The 25,082-nt window shown below is 41.9% G+C and overlaps 1 protein-coding gene across 3 annotated transcripts; it reads left to right on the forward strand.

Moving 5' to 3' along the window:
* The first annotated feature begins 188 nt into the window (after positions 1-188).
* Positions 189-24,370, forward strand: tedc1 (tubulin epsilon and delta complex 1). 3 transcript variants are annotated; one of them, XM_079640294.1, is made up of 8 exons: positions 190-522; positions 8,289-8,373; positions 8,835-9,058; positions 9,637-9,774; positions 10,051-10,122; positions 14,978-15,046; positions 15,374-15,517; positions 23,985-24,370. In XM_079640294.1, exons 1-8 carry the CDS (start codon positions 379-381, stop codon positions 24,336-24,338), a joined length of 1,230 nt encoding a protein of 409 aa, XP_079496420.1. In that variant the 5' UTR covers positions 190-378; the 3' UTR covers positions 24,339-24,370. The 3 variants fall into 3 exon arrangements, with proteins under 3 accessions (XP_079496421.1, XP_079496420.1, XP_079496419.1); XM_079640293.1 differs by having other exon boundaries at positions 14,960-15,046; positions 23,985-24,369; XM_079640295.1 differs by lacking the exons at positions 14,978-15,046; positions 15,374-15,517 and having other exon boundaries at positions 189-522.
* The last annotated feature ends 712 nt before the right edge of the window (positions 24,371-25,082 follow it).

The following is a 25,082-nucleotide window of genomic DNA, read 5'->3' on the forward strand; positions in this document are numbered from 1 at the left end:
CTGACAAATTATAAATGTTTTTTTTTTGCAGGCATTAAAATACATAAATTGCTTTGATTTGTACACAATTATTGCAAAGAATGGTTTTCAATATTTGCTTGTTGGATTTTTGTTTCATAAGTGTAGACTTTATCATGGTCCTAGGTGTCGGTAACGCAGTTTAACGGCACCATAACACCGAAATATAAGAAGGAGAAGAAGAGTCACTTCCCTGGCAACAGCCTCGTACCCGGAAGTTGTTGTCTTCGCCGCGAAGCTCAACTTCCAAGCGTTAGATTTTAAAAATTGTGTGAAAAAGGTTGTCGGTACTGGTCTTAATGTAATAGCTGAGTAGATATACAGTTTGTTCATACTCGTATAGTAACTCAGCTGTGTGTAATGCAGCGCAGTGCAGCGGCAGTAAGTGTGGAGGTGAAGCAGGTGATAGCGGCTCTGTGCAGACTGCTCACGGCCACCGGGCTGGAATGTGTCCCCGCGCCGGAGCACTTCAGGCGGGCTAAGTTCGGAGGAGGACCCGCTGTGGTAGGTTCATCATGTGCTGTCACCGTCAGGGGTGGAATGTAACTGCATTTCCTGTCCTGCTGTTACCTATATTGCAGGCTACTTATTACTCTATTAAAGTTATTTTACAGCTTTATATTTTCTTTTGACAAACGTGCTAGTGAAAATTAGAATGCATTTAATTAAGAAGCAGTGCAATGCGAAAATACGCACAGAAAGAAGTGTGGGGATCTTGTGCCTTGCTCAAGGGTACATCAATAGTGCCCAAGAGTACCATTAACAGTACTTGGTCAGTTGTGGGATTTAAAGGTCCCATGTCATGCTTTTCCGGTTATCACCTGTCCCCTTGTGTGTTTTGTACAGGGGTGCACATAACTTTTTTAATGAGTTACTCAGATGAGTACCAGGAGACAGCGTTTGGTACTCACCCCACACGAAGCGTGGTCCTCCTCAGTGTCTCCTTCACTGTCCTCTATTTACACTTCTTGCATGCTAGATGATGAAGATGATTAAGATGCACCTCCCTGTCTCTTTTTAAGCCTCCGATTTGCTTTCTCCAAAACTTGTTGCCAAAACTGAAGTCCTTGCATTTCCTGAGGCCAAGTTGAAGGATCAAATACTAAGAAATGATCACATGACTTGAAGTCATATCTGATTTCAGATGTGGGAAGTTACTAAGTACACTTATTCAAGTACTGTACTTAAGTACACTTTTGAGATATTTGTACTTGAATTTACTTTGATGCTACTTTGTACTTCTACTCCACTACAGTTCAGAGGTAAATGGTTTACTTTTACTCCATTACATGTATTGAATACCTTTAGTTACTTTACAGATGTGGATGAATGGTGTGAAATATAATCAAGTCTTAAATCAGACTTGATAAATATAAATAATATATATGGTAAAACATATCATATATATTATTCTGAAATGGACCAATCTGCACAACTTTTACTTTTGGTGCTTTAACTATATTTTGATAATACTTTTCTAATTTTACTTGAGTAACATTTTGAATGCTGGACTTTTACTGTAACAGAGTATTCCTACACACGAAAGTACTTCTTCCACTTCTGTCTGATTTCAAACTCTTCCATTAACACCCTGGCCCTTTCTCATTTCTCTTAACTCCCCTCCTCGACTCCTATCCTAGACTCCTATCCTCGAGACTTGGTCCCGCCCACAGGAGATGCGAGCGGAGGAGCCGAGGAGGGGAACCGAGGAGAGAGGAGGGCAAGCAGCAGGCGGTTAGAGAAATGAGAACTCCTCTCCTCTGAGCGGTCATTTTAAAGAGACGTCCATTAATGATGACAGGAGGCACAGCAGCACTCTGTCTGATGGACAGATGTGTTCATGACGGCTTATATATACTTTTAATTCATTCACAGTGCGGTATAATGAGACAATAACAGGCTACAGATGCGGACACACACACACACACACACATATATGTATATATTTATATAAATATATACAATTTCAGGGTCGAACAGAGCACTCTCATAATAACGTAACACTATCAGAGACTGGATATTCCCCCCTCTCTGGTCGCTACAATGAGGAAAATAAATTACGGGCCAAAAGTTTTATTTACAAGTATTAAAAGTAAGCAGAGGACACCAAACCAACTGAGACCTGTCTGTCCGCTGCATCTATGCACACACTGTACCACACGCACCTACAGCTCCTAAAGCATAATTAGTAGTGATGGGTTGTTTGCGAACGATTCGTTATTTTTGAACGAACCTTTGAAGTGAACGAGATTAACTGATTCCTCTCACAAAACGATTCGTTTGTTTGAGTCGCCGCCTTCTGCCAAAAGCTAAAGAGAAGCTGTTCGCGAACGACGAACTTAAAGAACTGGCGGAAACAGTTCAGAACTGTTTCCTACAGTTCTTTTATCTTATATCCCTTTCTTTCAAGAGGAGGGTCCCGTTAAGGCCCCTCCGAAATACTGGATGTTCCATCTACACAGAGTTGGACTGAGTTAGACAACTACCACAAATACAATGAAGTACTTTACTGTTGGACTCAGTACTAGTTGGACTTCTACCACAAGTAGGCTACTATGAAGTTATTTTACTGTGTACTTTTTCAGTTATTCTCTGTCAAACTCCTGTGGCAGAAAATCATTTTATCTCTCATCAAATATGGCAGAAAACATGCAGTTTGACAGAGAATTAAAACTGTAATCAGAGCCCTCTCATCTGAGCTCCGTTACACACACACACACACACACACACACACACACACACACACACACACACACACACACACACACACACACACACACACACACACACACACACACACACACACACACACACACACACACACACACACACACACACAGGAGCGGGACATCCTCCTCAACCTGTCCACCATAAATGCCTCAGAGGACGGATACCTGAACCGTAGCGTCCGGCTAGCTTAGCGATAAATACACACAGCGTTGTATTCTCCTCCCCCTGTCGGCCCTAAAAGCTTCAGAGGGTGGATACCTGAGCTCCATAGCGTCCCGCTAATGTGAAACACACACACACACACACACACACACACACACACACACACACACACACACACACACACACACACACACACACACACACACACACACACACACACACACACACAGCGTTAGCGGGACATTCTCCTACCCCCTGTCGGCCCAAAAAGCTTCAGAGGGCGGATAGCTGGGCACCATAGCGTCCCACTAGCTTAGCTGCTGGCTAAAGGTAAACATAGATGGGTACATAGAATATGAATAAATCGTCACCGATGTAGAGGATATATATTTTTTATTCACTTTGAACTCGGCCAAATGGAGTTTAATGCTTTGGGATTTAAGTTAGGCCACATAGTACGTGCATGGGTTTGAAAGTATAGAGAGGCGAAGTCACGCCCATCTACTTCCGGTCCATGGGACCCCGGAAGCGAAAAATTATACATTGAATTCAATGGAGAGAGAAAATGTATCTTTTGATCCCGTTTGAATTGTGCCACGAACTACACATATGATGTTTGTCAATCTTAAACAATCATTTCCATGTCAAAAAAGTCACATTTTGTCGTAAAACTGTTGAAATATAAGACTATGAAAGATACGCGACTACAAAGACTACAAATCCCAAATCCCATTCTGGGTCGCGTATGTGATGTCACAGGCGATAATGCTCCAAGTGGTTGAGACTCGTAATTAAAGCGAAGAAGAAGATTTCATAACTGATTTATTACCTCCAATAAATATAAGAGATTGCTCCAATAAATTCACTTTTACAAGATGCCTGTGTGCTTTGTACCATGTTGTAATCACAAAAGTGATCATACCACTTGCTCGTTCTATCGCTTCCCATCTGATGAAAGGACCAGGAGTCGTTGGATCAGACATATCAGGTAATATCATAGGTAATATACATGTTGTGCTTGGAACATAGTCAAGTTAGCTACCTAGCTAGTAGCGACGAGTAGCGAGCACGTTAGTTAGCATTACATTACTTAGCCTTGTCCTTTTTAGTAGCCTTACCATGAAGTTATTATTTTATTACATGAAGTACACCAAAATGTTAAACAGTAAGAGTAGTCATCATGGTAAGTATTTCGTGAAACATTTGAAGCGTAGCCTACTGCGCCCTCCACCGGGTGCTAAGGAAGCAGTTCAGGGAGAGTCGAAGGAAGGCAGGCACGCAGGCAGCTTTGCATGACATTCTTCTGGACGTGTTTCATTGTGATGATAGTGAGAGTGAGTCAATCTGTTTGTTGGAAAGACACTAGTTGAGTAATTACTGAGAGAAAATTATTAAAATAGATAATTATTCAGTGTTGTTACTTTAAAGTGTTGTTACTGACCTTTTTCTCTTTTATTTCCTTTACCTCACCTGTAACTGCTGAGACCCTGAGGAACATGCACACTGGACTGACCTGCTCTGGCAACCTGATTTCCACTGTACGTAATAGTATTTGGTTATGGTATATTATTTATATACATCAAAGGCAAAATACACCCCCCAGAGACACACATGTATTGAGTGTGATATTTTGCATAGGTCATGTGAAATCATCTTTACATACTAGAAAACTAGGAGCGGCAACTTGTTTTGAAATTGAATTTTTAATATCCGATAATAAAGTTGATCTGTTTTCTTTATTCTTCTCTCTTCCCAGCTCCATCCATCACCATTCTCTGTTCCTTCAGGTCCTGCTTGCTAATCAATGCTTTATTTTTTTACACAATTACAAATAAAGTCAATGTATTGTATGACAGGAAGTTGTGCTTCATTCTGATTCAATAATAAATTCATTCTGCCTTCAACTGCAAAATGATTGTGGACTGCACCGACATCCATGTAGCTGCCCCCAGTAAGATGAACCAAGCAAAGCTGACACTCAACATACAGCTGTGCTCTTAAGTTGACATGAAGAATTTGTGAAATATTGGTAATTATTTTGAAAAAATGACTGACGATGCAGAAAACTTTTTTTATTTAGGAACAGTCGTCAAGTGAAGCATTTATCACCACATATGTGTCACACTTAAAAGGCAAAACACACTGGCCAAATACACCTCGTTTACAACTCCCCAGTTGACAGCCATGACTCTGTCTAAATTGTACCCCCCAAGCACCCTCTTCATGAGGGACGCGCATGGAGTGGATGAAAGTCCCGACCTCAGCACAGCACCAAAATTGCTGGCTGTCAACCTGCCCTGCCTGTGTAACTGCCACTGAGGATTTGTCCGCTGTCCTACGGTGGCTGTCTGGATGGCAGCTTGCTGGTCTCTGCTCAGTCGCATTGAGGCAAGAATTGCCTCAAGCCCCCGACCCCCATGCTCCTTCACCAGCTCCGGCACGTTGAAAATGGCCTGATGTTGAGGCTGCAGCTCTGGCTCAGGTGACAAAAGCCATGCCATGCCACGCTGCGCCCCTCAGTGCAGACCTGAACCAGTCTACTTCCTCAGTGGCGATGTCTCTGGCCAGTGGGTTGTATGTCTCCTCTTGCTGTTGGTAGAGTTGAGACACCGGCTGGACTACTTTTGAAGTGCCAGGCTTCCTCCACTGGCACTCAACTTCTGTGGAGCTGATCTGCCACATGGCAAATATTGCCAATGCTGCAGCGTGGCTGCATTTGTACATCCCCCGTGCACAACCACAGACAGCGCTCTGCATCGTGCCATCCTCTCCCATGTAGATCTGTACAAATAAAGTAAGTACCATGTTTGTTAACATGCTATAATAGATTGAATGAGCAATACAAGGATGGTCCGGATCTGGGGGTGGGAGGGTTTATTTTTCCATAGTTTTGTCCTCTTGTCTGATTGTTGTTATTGTTTGTTTTTTCTGTATTTTTTGTAATTTGTGTTGTATTGGTTGTGATTGTACATTGTATTTTTTTAAATGTGTATTACATTTTTGAAAAACATTTGATAAAAAAAAAAGGATTTGGTCAGGATCTAGACTCAGTGTGTAGTTTATGAATTAATCAATGCTCTCTACATTAGGAAAACACATACCAGTGTACCAGAGGGAGTCACACACAGCTGTGCTTAGATAACCAAACAAATTGACAAGATAACCAAAATCCTTGAATCTACACACAGCAAATAAACTCAAATGACACAACGAGATGTAAAAAGGAGATCACACATATAGTCGATATAAAACTGGCCACTTCAATCTGAAGAGCAACTAAAACAAAACACGGGAGTGTACCTTGTTCTTGTGAACACTAATGTTATCCATAGCATACACACCCGTATACAGTACACCCGTTCTAGGTTCTGATTGGCTCTCTAGGTTGGCATTCTAGCTTCTGACTGGCTGTCCAGGTTGTCAATCACAGCCGTGGGCATATTATACTAGTCGACTCGTAACATCGCTAAACTTTTTTTCTTGACGGTTTTCTCAGTCAACTAATGCTATTGATAACAGTAACATAAATTAACACAGCCCTGCACACTGCAGTCATTATATGCCGGGTCTGTGGTTCATCATCTTCTTTTTCATTCTCCTCCTTATTGACTGACATTAACGTTAAACATTGCACTCATGTTACTCACCGAAACCTTGTAAAGCCGGTCCCGCATGCTGGCTCTTACAGAACCGACTAACTCCCCTTTCGTGTATGTACAGCTCTCAACATGCCCAGACTTGTAGTGATTTTCACCTCGTTTTATATTTTTATTCTCAGTCTGAAAGAATGAGGTGAAATGTGCCAACGTGACGGCCATCTTTATGTTGGTGACGCGTATTGTGCGGGACCAGAGACATGTAGTTCACTGAGCGGCTTAACACAACAAAATGTGTTACTTCACAGTTTTACGACACATTTTTATTTTTTTGACTTGCAAAATGTTCTTTTAAATTGACAAACATCATATGTGTAGTTCGTGGCACAATTCAAACGGGATCAAAAGATACGTTTTCTCTCTCCATTGAATTCAATGTATAATTTTCCGCTTCCGGGGTCCCATGAGCTCCCCCGGAAAGGGAGGGACTTCGCCTCTCTATAACGTGCTAGCCTGCTGTAATTAGATGTCCTTCAACATGGCGCGCTGAAGTTCATTTCCGGGTCACTACCGGAGGGTCGAGGCGGGGCATTTGACGAAATGAGAAAAGGCCCCTGAGTAAGTTTGTGGTAAATAAAACTGCAGCAGTTTGACCACAGAGCGTGAACGTTGTGATCAGCTGATTTTGCGCAGTTCTCCAGTGTGTGCGCGGGGCACAGAATGTGCACAGGGGAATCTCCCACTGCAGCCAGTTGGCGGAGTTTTGGCACAATTCTGTTGTTCATACCGACGTTAAACCTGTCTGTGCACACGGTGAACAACTCTGTCATCCAGTGATCTAAGCCTCTGCCTCCTGTAAAGCTTCACAGGTCTGTCGGTTATGTCCTGCGCGGCTCGGCCAGCACCCAGTCCAATCAGTCATAGAAAGTCTGAAGATTTTTTGCAGGGAGCGAAACGGCAACGTGGCTGCTTAATGTCTTTGTTTTTTGTTACATGTCTCGTAGTTTACTCCATTGAGTGTTGACAAGAAACACGTGTAGACGAAATATGTGTTTTGTTTTGAGGTACGCAAAGGCGCGTGGTGACACAAGTGACGTTAGGCAATTCAGATTTGTGCCGCGTACCTGCGTACCAGTTATGTTCACCCCTGGTTATGTAGCTTTTTATGCATGTAAACGGTCTGCAAAGTCACAAACCCTCAAAGTACACCCTGTGGAAAGTAAAACTCTAACACAGAAAATACCTGTCTATGCTGCCCCAGAAGGCCTCATTGGAGATTCTTCTTTTTCAATTTTCAGGAGCTCCAACAAGCCGTGTAGGACAGAGAGTGAATATACATACTATACAGAGTTGCTGTATTAGAGACCACTGTGAGTTTGGAAAATTGAACAATGTAAATCTAATCTAGTAGCCCTCAACAATGGAATTATGATCAGTAGAAATGGCCATGTCATGGGACCTTTTAAAACATCAACTCTCAGGTTCCGAAGCAAAGTTCCTAGACTGAGCGGCTGACGCATGATGTTACAAATGATTTCATTACAAAGAAAAAAACAAGATAAAATTGTTTTAACTTCAAATATAAAAGACATCATTGGGTACTATTTGTTATCTGTCTGCTACCCGCTATTAAAAAGTTGTGACAGATAACCCACAAGTATAAGATATCAGTATGTCAAACTAGATAACTTATAGTATGTTGGACCAGTGTGTTCCTAATAAACTGCATTGTACATATTGAAATAGTATTTGGACATGTTTCTGCTTGCTGTTGTTTCTCAGGAGGATCAGTTTTGGCAGCTCCTCGCCAATATCCAGCAGAAATGTGGCTTTGTTTCCTGTGAGCCCCGTTCACAGCTAGGAGGAGGTAATTATCATGCTCCATTTATTGATGTAAACATGGCAATTGTTGCTATTTGTCAAGGACTTCACTGATTTTCATTTAGATGCTTTTTTTCTATGTTACACTAAAAAGAACATCGTAGAGTGGTGCGGTCATGACCTATTTCTGTAACCCAGAAATGAGCACTGCATAGGCTCCCTCCACTAAATCCAATGAGATTTAGAAATATTTCTGAAAATGTGCATAGTGGCAAACACACGTTTATACGATTTTATTTTTCAGCAGGTTATCCCTGCATATTGAAAAAAAGACAAACTACATCAAAATTCTATGACTTCATGTCACAACTTCTAAAGGCGTCTAATACTAGGGCTATGAAATCGTAATAAGAAACTGAAATTATAAGTAAAATGTGATTTGTTGTGTTAGAAATAGTTATATGAACTTGCTGAGCAACTGAATGTGTTTTCTCTGTCTGTCTACAGCCACAGAGCTCAGGAGGCTGGTGGCTGCAGGGCTCTGGCAGACTGGCTACCATGCTGACTGGATGTATGAGCGGGGGGGAGGAGAAGGAGGGGAGGGAGGGAGATTCTCCAGCAAAGACCTCCTGCTGGCGCTGGGCTGGCTGCTCGCTACAGGAACTCTGGAGAAACTGCTGACTCAGAGAGTGGAGCAACTGGACAAAACACTCATACTCACTCCTTCACCTGTAAGCACCACAGTATTATGCGGGTGAATATTTCTGCAAAAGGACAAAACAAAGAAGTCATTTTTGTTGCCACGCAAGTAAACGCATTCTTCTGTTTTAGATCAGAATAGATAGATTCACCTTTATTGTCATTGCACTGAGTAAAGGAACTAAGAACGAAAAAAACGAAATGCAGTTAGCATCTTAGCAGGATTGCAAAGCAAGTATTAAAGTACAGTGTTATTCATAGTATTAAATAAATATAAACATCTGACAGTATTAACACTTGGAACAGCATAAGGAGGTATACCCATTACAAACAGCAGTATACAAATTGAATACATTAGTTCAGGTATAAGAATAGACAGTATAAAACACTATAGACAGAATAAATATGAATAAGCTATAGACCGTTATTGATATTTTATATACAATTTAAAAAATATCAGAATGCTAAGGAAAAATCAGTTTGGCCAGTTCTGTTCCCTTCTGCTGGGATGAAAGAAGCATTTCAGACCTGACAATATATTATCATATCATACATTTTGAATACATGTATTTGTGTAATCTTACATTTCTATTCTCTCTCTCTCTGTTAGGTAAACCATCGGCTTCCAACTGAGCTCCCGTTGGACTCAGCATCTCTCCGGAGGCTTCAGTGGCTCGTTGGTTCTCTGAGACACCAGGGCCACACCCTGCTGTCCATGCAAGAAGAGAGGACCTGCCTTCTCCATGCTGTGAGAAAACCCCCTCTTTGCAAACTTTTTATATCATTTGACAGTACTGCAACGAAAAACTCTTCTCAAAGTTCAACAAATAGGACGTTTCGAAGCAAATGTGCAGGAAGACTGTTAACGTTTCCCTTGAAAACTGAAAAGAAGTTATTTTCTTAGAAAAGAAGACAAGGAAAAGTTTTTCTTTTCTGATGCACAATGATGCATGAAATCTGAATTGTTAACTAATTGAAGTGTAAAATATTGATGTAAAATATTGATATTAAGTTTTATTTTCAGGTTTCTGTTGCCAGCCTTCCATCCTCTGTATCCCCCTCCTCCTCAGATCAGAGCTCAACATTGCTAAGGAAGGTAAGTCTGTGCTGTTATTCAAATAATTCTCCATAATATTATTTTTATGTCCTTTGTTGGGGTTGAATAAATAAAAAATCAATCAATCATTATCGTCTTAATTTCGTACTTTCTGTCCGCTAAAATCATTTGGGCTTTGTAAGTGTGAAGAGAACAATTGTGAAAGTCAGTAATCAGTCAAATACAGTGGGGCAAAAAAGTATTTAGTCAGCCACCAATTGTGCAAGTTCTCCCACTTAAAAAGATGAGAGAGGCCTGTCATTTTCATCCTAGGTATAGATGAAAGTAACAAATGCGTCACTTCCGGGCAAAAATAACGGCTCCGCCCACTTTTGGGGGAAAACAATGCTGTCAGTTGAACGGCGGTCAATACAAATTCTGAAGTTTTTGCCAATCCGATCAGAAATGTAAGAAAAACGGAGATTTTTGGATCTTCAAAGAGCCCAATTCCAAAGGCCAGACAGGCAAACAATTGCATTAAGCCATTAGAAATCGACGATCGGGCTCGATATATGGTTAAATATAGCAGTAGGCTATTTATTTTCATAGATGAGAGTAACATCTACGTCACTTTAGGGCCCCGCCCACTTTTGGGGGAAACAACGGCTGCCATTTGAATGGCGATCGAGCCTGAAGCCACAGAGATCTTCTGTTACTGTCCTTTCTTCTTAGAGGAAGTACAGAAACACGTAACTCTGGATTTGTTTTAATGTTTGAGGTGCAATAAACGACACAGCAGCTTTTTGGCATGATAAAACTATTATGTTCTGCCTCACTCATGAGAGTAACAGCTGCAGAAATTACAGCCTCGCCTACTGATTTTAATTTAACCATATATCAAGACCGATTGTTGATTTACCAATGATCAAATGTAATTGTTTGCCTGACTGGCCATCGTAATCGAGCTCTTTGAAGATCCAAAAATCCACGATTTTCAAAAAAAATTGATCGGATGGGCAAAAACTTCAGAATTTGTATTGACCGCCATTCAAATGACAGGGGACCAGGCCTGATGGAGGAGCCCATGCTGGGCAAAGCTGATACCAACTGCACAGGCCTAGTCTGTCACGTTATTTGACTAAATGTGTTTACTTATACATTTAATAGGTTTACACCTTCTGTCCATATGTGCGTTTAATTTAAAACATGTGATTAACTTTTGGTTCACATTTCAATAAATTGTATTTGTATTTGCACTCCTTTTGTCCATTATTCTTACTGAAAATGTTAGATTACACATTCACATCTGACTGAAGATTGGCCCCATTGTTTTGTGACGTTGCAAACTGCGGTACAAGGCACAAGTGATGTGAAGCTCATAAAGCGAGGCAAATACAAATAATCAGCTGATGGAGTGTAGATGTGGAAATAGGTGCATTCCATCAGCTTACTGTTTTTACAATAAAAGTAGTTTCTTAGTGTACTGGTCTTAAAATCTCATAACATCAGCTTCTAATTTTCCTCTTGGATGTTCTTCTTGACCCTCAGAGAAGGAGAACCTGTTGAATCGTGTCTTTCAGGCATGTCCTTTCCTAACAAAAATTACAGGAAACATAAAACATATTATTGCAGAACAAGTGCGTTATTTATGAAAGCGGTGTGTTTGTGTGTTTAGGGGCTGTAGATATAATTATTTTGTAATTGTAATGTTTTTTTTTTATTTCAACAGTGAGCTAGAAAGACAATCAGATTATGAATGAAAAGTATGAAGTTCATCAATATTGAAATATATGTTATTATCAAAAATGATATTTAACTGTTATAAAAATGTAGTGCAACTGTAGAAGCTTGCTCTGTTGTCTCACTGAAAGAATAACTTTTACCACGTTTTTTACAGACAATATTGAGAGATAAATAGTAGCAGTTCTCACTGTGTTAAATATCTTTGCCTTCAATACATTAAATTAGAAAGCTGACAAAATCATATTGCTTGTTAACATCTAAATGTAACTTTTTGCATGGAAAAAACCCTCAACTTCACTGATGTGTAGGTGATTTAGTATTGTTTAATGGAATGTATATCAGTGTATTAAAGTCAATTGGTTATGTAAACCAATATCTTTCTTGATTCTTTGTACAGTATGAAAAAAAGAGTCTTTGTACCTGAGCTGAAGTTCACTGCTGTGAGGAGTCCAGTTCTGTCTCTCACTCTCTGGTCCAGCCTGTCTGCATCACCTGGACACCTTAAACAAACAGATATATATGTAAAGTACCATGTGTACAAAAAATATAACTGATTCTCTTCTGTTGAACATGTTGGATTGTGTATCGTCCGAGTCAGCGTCCTTTTTATTTTACTGTAACTTTGGAAGTTGTGTTACCAATGCTTACTATTTATTTGATACCCATTTGGTAATGCAATTCATAAAAACAACAAGGTTTGGGTTTGTTCTTCAGATGACTGTGATGTTAACGTGTAAGCTCAATAATGAACTCCAGCTCAACCAACCATATTGTAATATCTAAGTAATCATCTTGAAATATGACATTAATAATTAGTAATATATACACACATCTTATTGTGAGGTTGATTTCACATACGACTACTACTTCGATTAGCTTGTCTACATACTTGAGCATAGCCAATTTAAATTAACCTTAGTGATGCATACAGTTCCTACCTATATAATAAAATATCTCTAAGTAACAAGGATGACCTTATTTTTTCAACTTCAAACAGAAGCTGTTTGTTCAACAGTATTATCCCACTTTACACTTAACACTTCTCTATTTCGTTTTAACCTTTATATATACAGTCTATGATTTTAACTTGGAGGCTACGATTAGCATCGTTAGCACCAATGTAGCTACCACTCGTTAGCCTTAACATTCATTACGTCGATTAAAATCATTAACACATGAATAAAGCACTCGAATTTCACTTACCGCAAAACCGCATTCATGCACCGTCTGTTTTAACCGCAGAGCGAGTCACAATAGCCCGATATATAAGCATGAAGAACAAACAACCACGGCCGGCTTCAAGTTGTGTTTCCTGGATGAACTGACCAGGCAGAGTCCCTGTAGCTAGCTTCACGGAGCAGCTAGCAGAGAGACAAGAAGCTAGCAGTAGCAGTCACTTGACAGAGCGGTCACTCAATGTGACCACGCCCTAATTTATGCAAAAACTTTAAGACCTAATATAAATAAAAGGGTCGTGTTAGAAAACAATTCACTCACAGAATCATAATCATGAAGGTGGATTCTAACTATATCGATAATAAAATGTATGGAGCCAGGGGTAGAAACGTGTTTTTTCCTGCTGTAAAATTGGGCATTTTAACATTGGGGTCTATGGAAATTGCTCCTTTCTGCAGCCATCGCCTATCAGCCAATATATGAACTGCAGTATGTAGCACTTCCGTATTGGCGTCCCGGCTCTTTCCCAGAGTTTGCCGCTTGGCAATGACAGAGGTCAAACGTTTTCTGTAAGTCTTCACAAGGTTTTCACACACTGTTGCTGTTATTTTGGCCCATTCCTCCATGCAGATCTCCTCTAGAGCAGTGATGTTTTGGGGCTGTCGCTGGGCAACACGGACTTTCAACTCCCTCCAAAGATTTTCTATGGGGTTGAGATCTGGAGACTGGCTAGGCCACTCCAGGACCTTGAAAATGCTTCTTACGAAGCCACTCCTTCGTTGCCCGGCGGTGTGTTTGGGATCATTGTCATGCTGAAAGAACCAGCCACGTTTCATCTTCAATGCCCTTGCTGATGGAAGGAGGTTGTCACTCAGAATCTCACGATACATGACCCCATTCATTATTTCCTTTACACGGATCAGTCGTCCTGGTCCCTTTGCAGAAAAACAGCCCCAAAGCATGATGTTTCCACCCCCATGTTTCACAGTAGGTATGGTGTTCTTTGGATGCGACTCAGCATTCTTTCTCCTCCAAACACGGCTAGTTGAGTTTTTACCAAAAAGTTATATTTTGGTTTCATCTGACCATATGACATTCTCCCAATCCTCTTCTGGATCATCTAAATGCTCTCTAGCAAACTTCAGACGGGCCTGGATATGTACTGGCTTAAGCAGGGGGACACGTCTGGCCTTTGTTACTTTAGTCCCAGCTCTCTGCAGGTCATTGACTAGGTCCCCCCGTGTGGTTCTGGGATTTTTGCTCACCGTTCTTGTGATCATTTTGACCCCAGGGGGTGAGATCTTGCGTGGAGCCCCAGATCGAGGGAGACTATCAGTGGTCTTGTATGTCTTCCATTTTCTAATAATTGCTCCCACAGTTGATATCTTCACACCAAGCTGCTTACCTATTGCAGATTCAGTCTTCTCAGCCTGGTGCAGGTCTACAATTTTGTTTCTGGTGTCCTTTGACAGCTCTTTGGTCTTGGCCATAGTGGAGTTTGGAGTGTGACTGTTTGAGGTTGTGGACAGGTGTCTTTTATACTGATAACGAGTTCAAACAGGTGCCATTAATACAGGTCGAGGACAGAGGAGGCTCTTAAAGAATAAGTTACAGGTCTGTGAGAGCCAGAAATCTTGTTTGTTTGTAGGTGACCAAATACTTATTTTCCACCATCATTTGCAAATAAATTCTTTAAAATCAGACAATGTGATTTTCTGGATTTTGTTTTCTCATTTTGTCTCTCATAGTTGAGGTATACCAAGGATGAAAATGACAGGCCTCTCTCATATTTTTAAGTGGGATAACTTGCACAATTGGTGGCTGACTTAATACTTTTTTGCCCCACTGTATGTGTCTGTTAAAAGCAACAAAGAGCAGCTGTGTCCAAAGGTAGTAACAACCAATAACACCCAATTCCCACTGCTGTCAGAAAACTCAACTATCCCTAAAAAGAAAAGTGTGTTTGTTTATGTTGTAGGACTGTGTGTGTCTGCAGCAGCTCTGTGACCTCCTGGAAGCATATCTGAACTGGAGACAGGTAGAGAAAGTCTTCTGGACCTGGATGGTGAGTTAGACACAACAACACAGGTCAATGAGAGCACAAATCAACTCAACATTAGGATGTATGCCTCTATATATCTATATGTAAAATTCTTGATGTGGCACATCCTGTCTGAAGACAATTATGTCAACTTGTTTATTTCTTGTGTGTGTGTGTGTGTGTGTGTGTGTGTGTGTGTGTGTGTGTGTGTGTGTGTGTGTGTGTGTGTGTGTGTGTGTGTGTGTGTGTGTGTGTGTGTGTGTGTGTGTGTGTGTGTGTGTGTGTGTGTGTGTGTGTGTGTGTGTGTGTGTGTGTGTGTGTGTGTGTGTGTGTGTGTGTGTGTGTGTGTAGGACAGTGTGGTGGATGGCCATCTGACAGATCCTGTTCACAGGAAGCCTACAGTAGCACCCAATGGGAGAGCAGCAGGGTGTCACCACGGAAACTGTGGGCTAGAGATACTGGATGACATGCTATTGAAACTGCCTACAAGACAGGTTGGCAACACACACACACACGCACGCTCGGGGTTTCACAACTACCAATATTTACTAGTCGACACATTTTTCAAAATAGTAGTCGACTAGTCGTTACGTCATAATAAAGACACACAAAGAGAGGTGTACAACTGTATTTTATATTGGAACTCATACAGTAACATTAAACACTGCATTTTTAATTTGTGTTACATGGCTGAGTAAATAACAAACAGTAACTGGACTCATCAAAATCGACAGCAAAAAACTCTTGTTTACATAAATGCCACGTAAATCCAGTGCGCAACACTTTATTCGCTTTCCTCCACGATAACGTCCACCTTTCCATATTTTTGGTTTGGTTTGAACACCAACGCATCGACATGTGAGGGAAGGAGGCTTGACCGCTTTCGGGTGACAGTGTTGCCTGACAGGGAAAAAACCCTCTCACTCGGGGTGCTTGTGGCTGGAATAGCCGGGTAGCTCCTCGAAAGCGGGGGAAGCGGTGCACGTTTTCTGCCCACCACTCCAGTGGATTATACATCGTGGGGATATGCGGTGTCCGCTGGCAGTAATCCCGTAGCTCATCATCCGCATCACTGTTGACCCGTGTTTTCTTGCTGTTCGTTTGCCTCTGTTCAGTGCTGACGCCGGTCCGTTGCTCACTGGTGCTAGCATTACTGCTAGTGCTAGCTGTCGGCAGCGGGTGTCTCATCTTCAGATGGTTTCGCATAGCAGATGCATTTGTATTGTACTTCAGTACAGCTGGACACAACTGACACTTCACTGTGGAGTTGGTTACATCTTCGTTGAAGTACTGCCATACATAAGAATGTCGGACGTGTTTTGGAGCATTTTGCAGCACCTCGTTTACCTCAATTTTTTTCACGACTAGTCGACTAGGGCCTACAGTGCCGACTAGTGGTAAAGGTAGTCGACTAGTCGGTGAAACCCCTAACGCACGCACGTACGTACGTACGTTGGTTAGTCATCCTACAGATGTCTTTGCTTAATGGTTTTGAGGATCGATTGTGAGAGATGTTTGTTTTAAGTTGAAAATCAAGTGTATGAAAAGGAATGAGTTGTCGCAAAACTCGTGTTTAATCAAAAATAAAATAAGAATCTTACAAATCATAAGCAACAAAGAAAAATACAAACAGTCAAACAAAGCAAAACAAAAGCGGTTCCCAACCTGTGGGCCGCGGTCCCCTAGTGGTCCGCGAAGGCATTGCAAGTGGGCCGCCAAATACAAATGTTTTGTTTTTATTTATTTATTTTTTGTACAGGTTAAAGACACAAACATGTACATAGCAATAATATATAGGAGAGGACATTCCCATCTCAGACAACGACAAAACAAAAACAGAAGAAATGAAGATCGAGTCAGTAGGACCACTTCAACATTTCACAAACAAAAATAGGTTGACAACCAAATACCACCAAAAAACAACATGGCAAGCATATTTACTGTTCCTTTAATCCCACTCTCAATTCATGGCGTGTTGAGACACCCTTTGATTTTTTTTTATCAATAATTTTTTCCCAAAGAAATTGTATCTTTAATCTACTCCTCAAACACCTTAAATTAAGATTACTCCTTGATTGACTTTTAAAAATACAGTGGGGGAAAAAAGTATTTAGTCAGCCACCAATTGTGCAAGTTCTCCCACTTAAAAAGATGAGAGAGGCCTGTCATTTTCGTCCTAGGTATACCTCAACTACAGTATGAGAGACCAAATGAGAAAAAAAAATCCAGAAAATCACATTGTCTGATTTTTAAAGAATTTATTTGCAAATTATGGTGGAAAATAAGTATTTGGTCAATAACAAAAGTTCATCTCAATACTTTGTTATATACCCTTTGTTGGCAATGACAGAGGTCAAACGTTTTCTGTTAGTCTTCACAAGGTTTTCACACACTGTTGCTGGTATTTTGGCCCATTCCTCCATGCAGATCTCCTCTAGAGCAGTGATGTTTTGGGGCTGTCGCTGGGCAACACAGACTTTCAACTCCCTCCAAAGATTTTCTATGGCAGCGGTTTTCAAAGTGTGAGGCGCGTCCCCTGGGGGGCGCCAGAGAGCTTCAGGGGAGGCGCAGCGTGAGACACAAAAGAACGAGAAAAAGAAGAGTAAAGTGACACTTGCCCACTTGTGGCTGTCTGTGGAGACCGAGTTCCCCCACCTCGCCAACAAGGCTGTAAAAGTGCTCATTCCCTTCACCTCCACCTACCTGTGTGAGTGCAGGTTTTCCGCATTGACTTTGATCAAAAGCAAGTACTGGTCAAGGCTGCAGCCAGAGGATGATCTGCGTTTATTCCTGTGTGCATCAGACGCACTCATTGTTCCCACTAAAGTAGGGGTGAGTTTAATAAGGAGGCAAAGTTGACGTTCAGTGTGTTGCCGGGAGCATATAAGGATTTATCCACCATGTTGAAAATGTTAAAAAAAATATGTCTTGAGAACACGGCGTGCGGAAATATACGGGTCGTGCTGCAGCTAGATGTGCCTGTCCTCTGTAAGAAGGTGTAGGTGACTGACATGCAAGGAAGAACGGCCTTTCCAAAGGCTGTTCCAACTTTAACAACTGTATTAACTTCCAGGGTAGTGAATTGAACATGCAATTGTAATTGGGTGTGTGGTATATTTTCATGCACGGACACGCATGTTCCACAACACACAAACTGAACAACACTCAATTTTCCGATCGCTACCAGCGTCCTTGCGATCCTGTTATAATAACAAGTGCACGTTACTGATGCAATATGGTTGAGACCATTCAGGTTTATTCTAGAGGGGTGCAAGGAATAGTCCAAGTAGTGGGGGAGTTTTATACAATATGTTTAAAACATAAAAATAAAAAGGTTTAAAAAACTTATTGTTGAATGTTTTAAGGAGGTGACGCTACTCAGCCAATCAAATCGGTGCAGTCAGCACGATAGATTCAAACACACACACACAGAGACGAGACAAGAGGAGAGAAACAGTCGGAGTAATTTCAAATGGCGGAAGGTAGACAGCGAAAACAGAGCATTTAATTACATTTTCTCTTACTGGACCTCTTTGAAATGCAATTGAATACCCCTGCATTATAGCAACAACAACAATAATAATAATAATAATAATAATAATAATAATACCAGCAATAATAATTGGGAGGGGGGGCGCGGCTGTTCTTATGTTCTCTGAGGGGAGGCTCACTTTCCCACACTTTGAAAACCCCTGTTCTATGGGTTTGAGATCTGGAGACTGGCTAGGCCACTCCAGGACCTTGAAATGCTTCTTACGAAGCCCCTCCTTCGTTGCCCGGGCGGTGTGTTTGGGATCATTGTCATGCTGAAAGACCCAGCCACGTTTCATCTTCAATGCCCTCGCTGATGGAAGGAGGTTGTCACTCAAAATCTCACGATACATGGCCCCATTCATTCTTTCCTTTACACGGATCAGTCGTCCTGGTCCCTTTGCAGAAAAACAGCCCCAAAGCATGATATTTCCACCCCCATGTTTCACAGTAGGTATGGTGTTCTTTGGATGCAACTCAGCATTCTTTCTCCTCCAAACACGACTAGTTGAGTTTTTACCAAAAATTCTATTTTGGTTTCATCTGACCATATGAAATTCTCCCAATCCTCTTCTCGATCATCTAAATGCTCTCTAGCAAACTTCAGACGGGCCTGGATATGTACTGGCTTAAGCAGGGGGACACGTCTGGCACTGCAGGATTTGAGTCCCTGGCGGCGTAGTGTGTTACTGATGGTAGCCTTTGTTACTTTGGTTCCAGCTCTCTGAAGGTCATTGACTAGGTCCCCCCGTGTGGTTCTGGGATTTTTGCTCACCGTTCTTGTGATCATTTTGACCCCACGGAGTGAGATCTTGCATGGAGCCCCACATCGAGTGAGATTATCAGTGGTCTTGTATGTCTTCCATTTTCTAATAATTGCTCCCACAGTTGATTTCTTCACACCAAGCTGCTTACCTATTGCAGATTCAGTCTTCCCAGCCTGGTGCAGGTCTACAATTTTGTTTCTGGTGTCCTTTGACAGCTCTTTGGTCTTGGCCATAGTGAAGTTTGGAGTGTGACTGTTTGAGGTTGTGGACAGGTGTCTTTTATACTGATAACGAGTTCAAACAGGTGCCATTAATACAGTTAACAACTGGAGGACAGAGGAGGCTCTTAAAGAAGAAGCTACAGGTCTGTGAGAGCCAGAAATCTTGTTTGTTTGTAGGTGACCAAATACTTATTTTACCGAGGAATTTACCAATTATTTCATTAAAAATCCTACAATGTGATTTCCTGGATTCTTTCCCCCCATTCTGTCTCTCATAGTTGAAGTGTACCTCGGATGAAAATTACAGGCCTCTCATCTTTTTAAGTCGGAGAACTTGCACAATTGGTGGCTGACTAAATACTTTTTTGCCCCACTGTATGTATTTTAGCCAGAAGAATAGTGGTGCCTGATGTGCAACTATACCATCCGAAACCCCATGCATATAGAAGAAAACAGAATTAAATTAGCAGTCTCTAATGTAGTGACCACAATGCATGAAAGGGGTAAAAAAAAAAACGTAACTTAAAAAAAATGTGCAATTAAAAGCAAACTATGTAATAACAGTGCAATGACACTATTTAGGAGTTTTTGCGATCGTGAACGGCTTTGGCTTTAGCAATGAGCAGTAACACCGCGATGCCTCCAGCGCTGTGGCTGATGTTGTGGAGGCTTTTCGCATCATCTCTTGCGAGGATCTGTACTCAGCAAGTTTTCTCTTGAAAAACCCCGGTGGCTTACCAACATAACACAGGTGTTTGGTGCTGAGATGTCTCAGGAGGTGCGCTGGTTTCATCGAGCTGTTGGCTAGTTTCTCCCCACAGAAAAAACACAATATCGCCTAATGCATGGCGCGGGTTGCCGTTTGTTGACGTGAATCCCATCAAAGCATACGCCTCCTGATATTGACGGCATTTTGTTGGCTCAATTTTGGCTTTCCTTTTTCCTCCGTTGTCCACGTTCCCTGCTGTAGTGCTGCTACGTTTTAACCACGATTCCATTTCAATGTCTAATTGTTATAATATAATATTGCAACTGGCTTCCCGCTCAGCGTGGTTCCGGGCTAGAGCCTGATTCAGCTCTGGTTCTTCCTGTTTCCACCTCAGCGGAGCCGGCTCTCAGTACCGAAACCCGGTTCTTAGCTGGCCCGGCACGTGCCAATACTTCACGCTTACGTCGGAGGGGGGCCAGATTAACCTGAGCAATAAAAGTTCATGGCGAGTACGGCAAACACAAGTTGTAACAAGCAGTAGCGCTGAGCAAAGTGACTACAACGTGACACACACTTGTAAAAACAGAGGAGAACCAGTTAAGCACCAGAAAAGCACAAGAAGGGATCTTGAACATTTTATGACACTTTGAATATTTTATATAAATTGTGTTTTCTATTTAACTTATTGTACTATGAATATTTTTGTAATCATGCATGGTATTTTTTTAATTAACCTTTTTTGTTTTTTTAAATCTCACGCACCCCCTGCAATACCCCAACATGCCCCTAGGGGTCTGCGTACCCCCATTTGAGAATCACTGGTGTAGACTATTTTAACTTAATGGTAAAATAATTTGCCTCCACGGCGTCTCTCACACAAGTGGCCCATCTCTGTATCTCTTAAAAGGCTGGTACTGTGGGAAATGTGGTCTTTTATAGTCTCTTAACTGCAGGGATCACGATTAGGCGGCAATATTTGGCATTTTTTGCAGAAAGCTAAGATTAGTTCCAACAATACCTTTTTTATATTATCATAACACTTAGTACTATATTTATTCACTGTAGTTTAGGTTGCAGGATTTGAAAAATAACTAAATGTGATTAGTTTTACTGATATTGAAATTGCGAAATAATTTCCAATATTAAAGGTCACCGATTATGCTATTTTTAGGCAATAACATAGGTCTCAGATATATAAAAAACATGTCAATGAAGTGTTTTGCTCAAAATACCAAACAGATCACCCATTCTAGCCATGCCTCATATCCCTCTATTTCACTTCCTGTTTCAAAAGTGGTGATTTGGGGTATAAAGGTTTAAAAAAATAGATTAAAAAAAGGGAGGGGGCTGAGCTCATGCGGGAGATGCTACCGGCAGCTACTGTCTAAACCAGGGGTCGGCAACCCCTTGCACGGCACCGTAACCAGTGGCACACTAGGAATAAGTGGAATAAGTGTGCAAAATATTTAAATTGTATTTTCGGATCCTGAACGAGACCGCCGCCAGAGCGCGTCTCCCCGTTACCTGCAGAAGGAAGCCATGCACACAACGCAGCCCCGCTCTCTTTAACTCCATGTGACTTTCTGCCGCTTTCCTCCGTGGTGCAGTGCTGATCGTTTCACCACAGAGGGAAGCCCTTCACTAATTGCAGTACCCATAAGGAGCTGTACAAATGCAGCAGTTTTTGCGTGGCTGTGTATTTAGTTGAAAGCCCAGTGGCGATCTGCTCATCTCTCATCGAAATAATATGCTACAAAGGGGCGGACTGGCCATCTGTGTGTTGAACTTTCCTGTCGGCTCCCAGGCCGTAGTCGAGGAGGGCAGAAGCAACAAGCTTCAGGTTCAATAACCCACTTTAGCTTAAAGAGGCGAGCTCTTCTTGGGAGGCCGTTGCATTTATTTAGCTGTTCTTCTGTTTCACAAAATACATCACAGACCTCTGTTTTTCTGCTTCCTCGTTTCACTTCCAGAAACATACACACGTTCCCTCACTGTCGCTCTACCATCCACAAACACACATGCACAAGCCACACCCCTCTCTCTCTCTCTCTCTCTCTCTCTCTTAAAGGGACAGCGATCTCATCTCACTCTGCATGATATCATAACGTAATAATGTGTGCTCTGGAGAATCACAGAACGGACGATCGTCCTTATTATTATGCCGTTTAAACCAATTATTTAAATGTGTTTGTTAAATTCGGCACCATGTAAGTTGCGCTGACAGGTCCACACACTGCTTCCCTGCAGCGAGGCTCCCCCGCCCTCCTGCTGAGTTGACGAGCGTCAAGATCCTCAAACCCCCCCCCCCCCCCCCCCCGTTGATAATTCTCGATCGTTGGCACGCTGATAACAATTTTTTTTTTAAATGGCACTTCATATCAAAAAGGTTGCCGACCCCTGGTCTAAACTAAATACTGCGGTGATGAAACGCCATATCATGGATTATCAAGGATTATTTCTGAAACAGTAGAGCTCAAACTAGGCTTTCTCTCTTGCTGGTTATACCACAAGGTGAGTTCCTTTTTATTTCCTGCTTCTTCACACACATGCTCTCCAGTACAGTTAGCTCTGAGTGTTAGCGATGCTAATGTAAACATGCACCGACCATCAGAGTCCTGCACGGGTCTGATTTTCAAGACCCGTTCCCGCCCCGCCCCCGCGACGTGCAATACCGAACCCGCCCCGCTACCCGCACATATTGCCAATTAGTTCCGCAACCCGACCCGACCTGTCGGCACAGGATCCGCAACCCGACCCGAACCCGCATATATATGAGCAGTGAAAACGTGCAATTATTAACACACGCAGTTGCATATTTGTCTCAAAAAGCGTGGGATGTTGGTTATTTTCTCTATCTAGGGGAACACCAAAAGCCTGCCAGACATTGGATTTCACTCTTGAGGAAGTGTTATTGAAAATGCTGTATTCTCCGCTAGAGAGCTTCACCTCAGCCATTTAGAATGTGGCGCGCTCAGAAGCAGATTGATGCGCTGCAGAGGTTATGATTATGCGCGGTCCCGCTGAGGATTTAAACATTAAACTAAATTATTATTATTTTAATATATTTATTATGCAACACCGCGACCCGACCCGCATCATCTTTGATTTACCCAGAACCGAACCCGGAAAAAAGCGTCTGGCGACCATATTACGTCCAAAACAGTCGGGCATTGTTTCTGATTGCAACGTTTCTGATAGGGCTGTGGGTGTAAATCCAGCCTACATATCCGATATTACGTCATATCGGACGCAAATCTGGATCAGCTCTGTTGTAGCCCCATTTTTAGAGATTTGGGTACGGAGGAAAAAAGAGAGGGTTTTATTTTCTGACGCTGCATGAGTTCCCCGACACACCGGGAAACATATTTATGTGTAAAAGACATCACATGCATTTTGCATGATAGGTCCCCTTTAAAGCAAATTATAATTTCTGGAACATTATTCACATTATCATGGACAAATAAATTAGACTCATCATGACGGGATTTTCTTCTTAAGAGGATATGTACCAAACCAGGGTATTTTATTAAGTGTGTAGAATACCATATAATTCTGCAGGTCCACAATACTTCATTTAGATATTTTCATGTATTTTTCCTTTACCAAATATTTGTGTTTACTGTGATTTGGGCATACTTGGTCCATATTTCGATCAAGATAAAAGTGAAATGTATTGTGCAGCATTACTTTACTGTGACTCTTAAGGTATGTTTCTGTGTCATCTTATACCCAGAAAGGACAGGGGAGGGTCAGAGAGGCCCCTGAGGGCCGAGGAGAAGGAGGACTCCTGCAGGGTAGATCAGACTCCTGCCTCCCTCCTCTCTCCTGTCCCCCCCGCCTGCCCTCCTGCCCCCTGGCCTACAGGCTCCAGACTGAGAGGCCGGTCAGACACAGCAGCCCCCCAGCAGACGGGGACCGGGGCGGGACCCCCACTGCGGGGGGGCTCTCAGCGTCTCAGGCTGTAGAGCTGCTGCTGCAGACGGAGGCTTTGCTGCTGGAGAGGAGGGGCCGGCAGAGACTGGCCAATCGAACGCAGCTGCAGGAGATGATTGGCAGGCTCGATGAACTGGTGTTGATTCCTCCATAGGCTGTTTTTTTTTTATCCTCAAACTGCTTATTTATGAATTCAGAAATAAACAACATGGATTCACATTTTTTTGTTTGCCAAATATTCAGATTCTTTCACAAAAAAAAACACTTTCAATAACTTAGATTGGTGCAGGAATGAGTCCTCTAACACGTCAACAATTCATTAAACGTGTTTTCGGTTAGATGCCAGGAATAAGATTTGTGGCTAACACAAGCTGAAAAATACGAATTTCCGAAAAAATTAGGGCTGTCAAGTTAACGCGTTAATAACACGCCCGTAGTTTCAGAGCCCAAAGGCTTGACGTTGCTGTTGTTGTTAGTTGGATGGTGGGAGATTCTAGCAAGAGATATGGATACAAAAAAAGGTGTTTTAAACAGCAAGCCAAGCACACAGCGGATGCTGACAGCCCCGCTCCTGCAGATTGCTCGCGGCAGACCACGCTTGAAAGTTTGCCGGGGAGACGCCTGGGCACTTCTACGAGCAACAAGCCTTCAACAGCGATAGCTAAATGGGTGGCTACAGCTTAACATTGTGGAGGACGAGGGGCTGCGTTAGATAATTCGGACCAACGTGTCGACTGCACATCACAGCGCATTATTTTTATGGAATGCCATTTAAGCCAAAATTAAATAAATAAATAAATACATCAATAATTAAATAAATACATATATATATAAATATGCCTATGAAATAAATTATGAAATAAATAAATGAGGCAATAAATATGTATACATGTACATT

The sequence above is a fragment of the Notothenia rossii genome (genome assembly GCF_949606895.1).
Source record: "Notothenia rossii genome assembly, chromosome: 7".
Classification (NCBI taxonomy): Eukaryota; Metazoa; Chordata; class Actinopteri; order Perciformes; family Nototheniidae; genus Notothenia; species Notothenia rossii.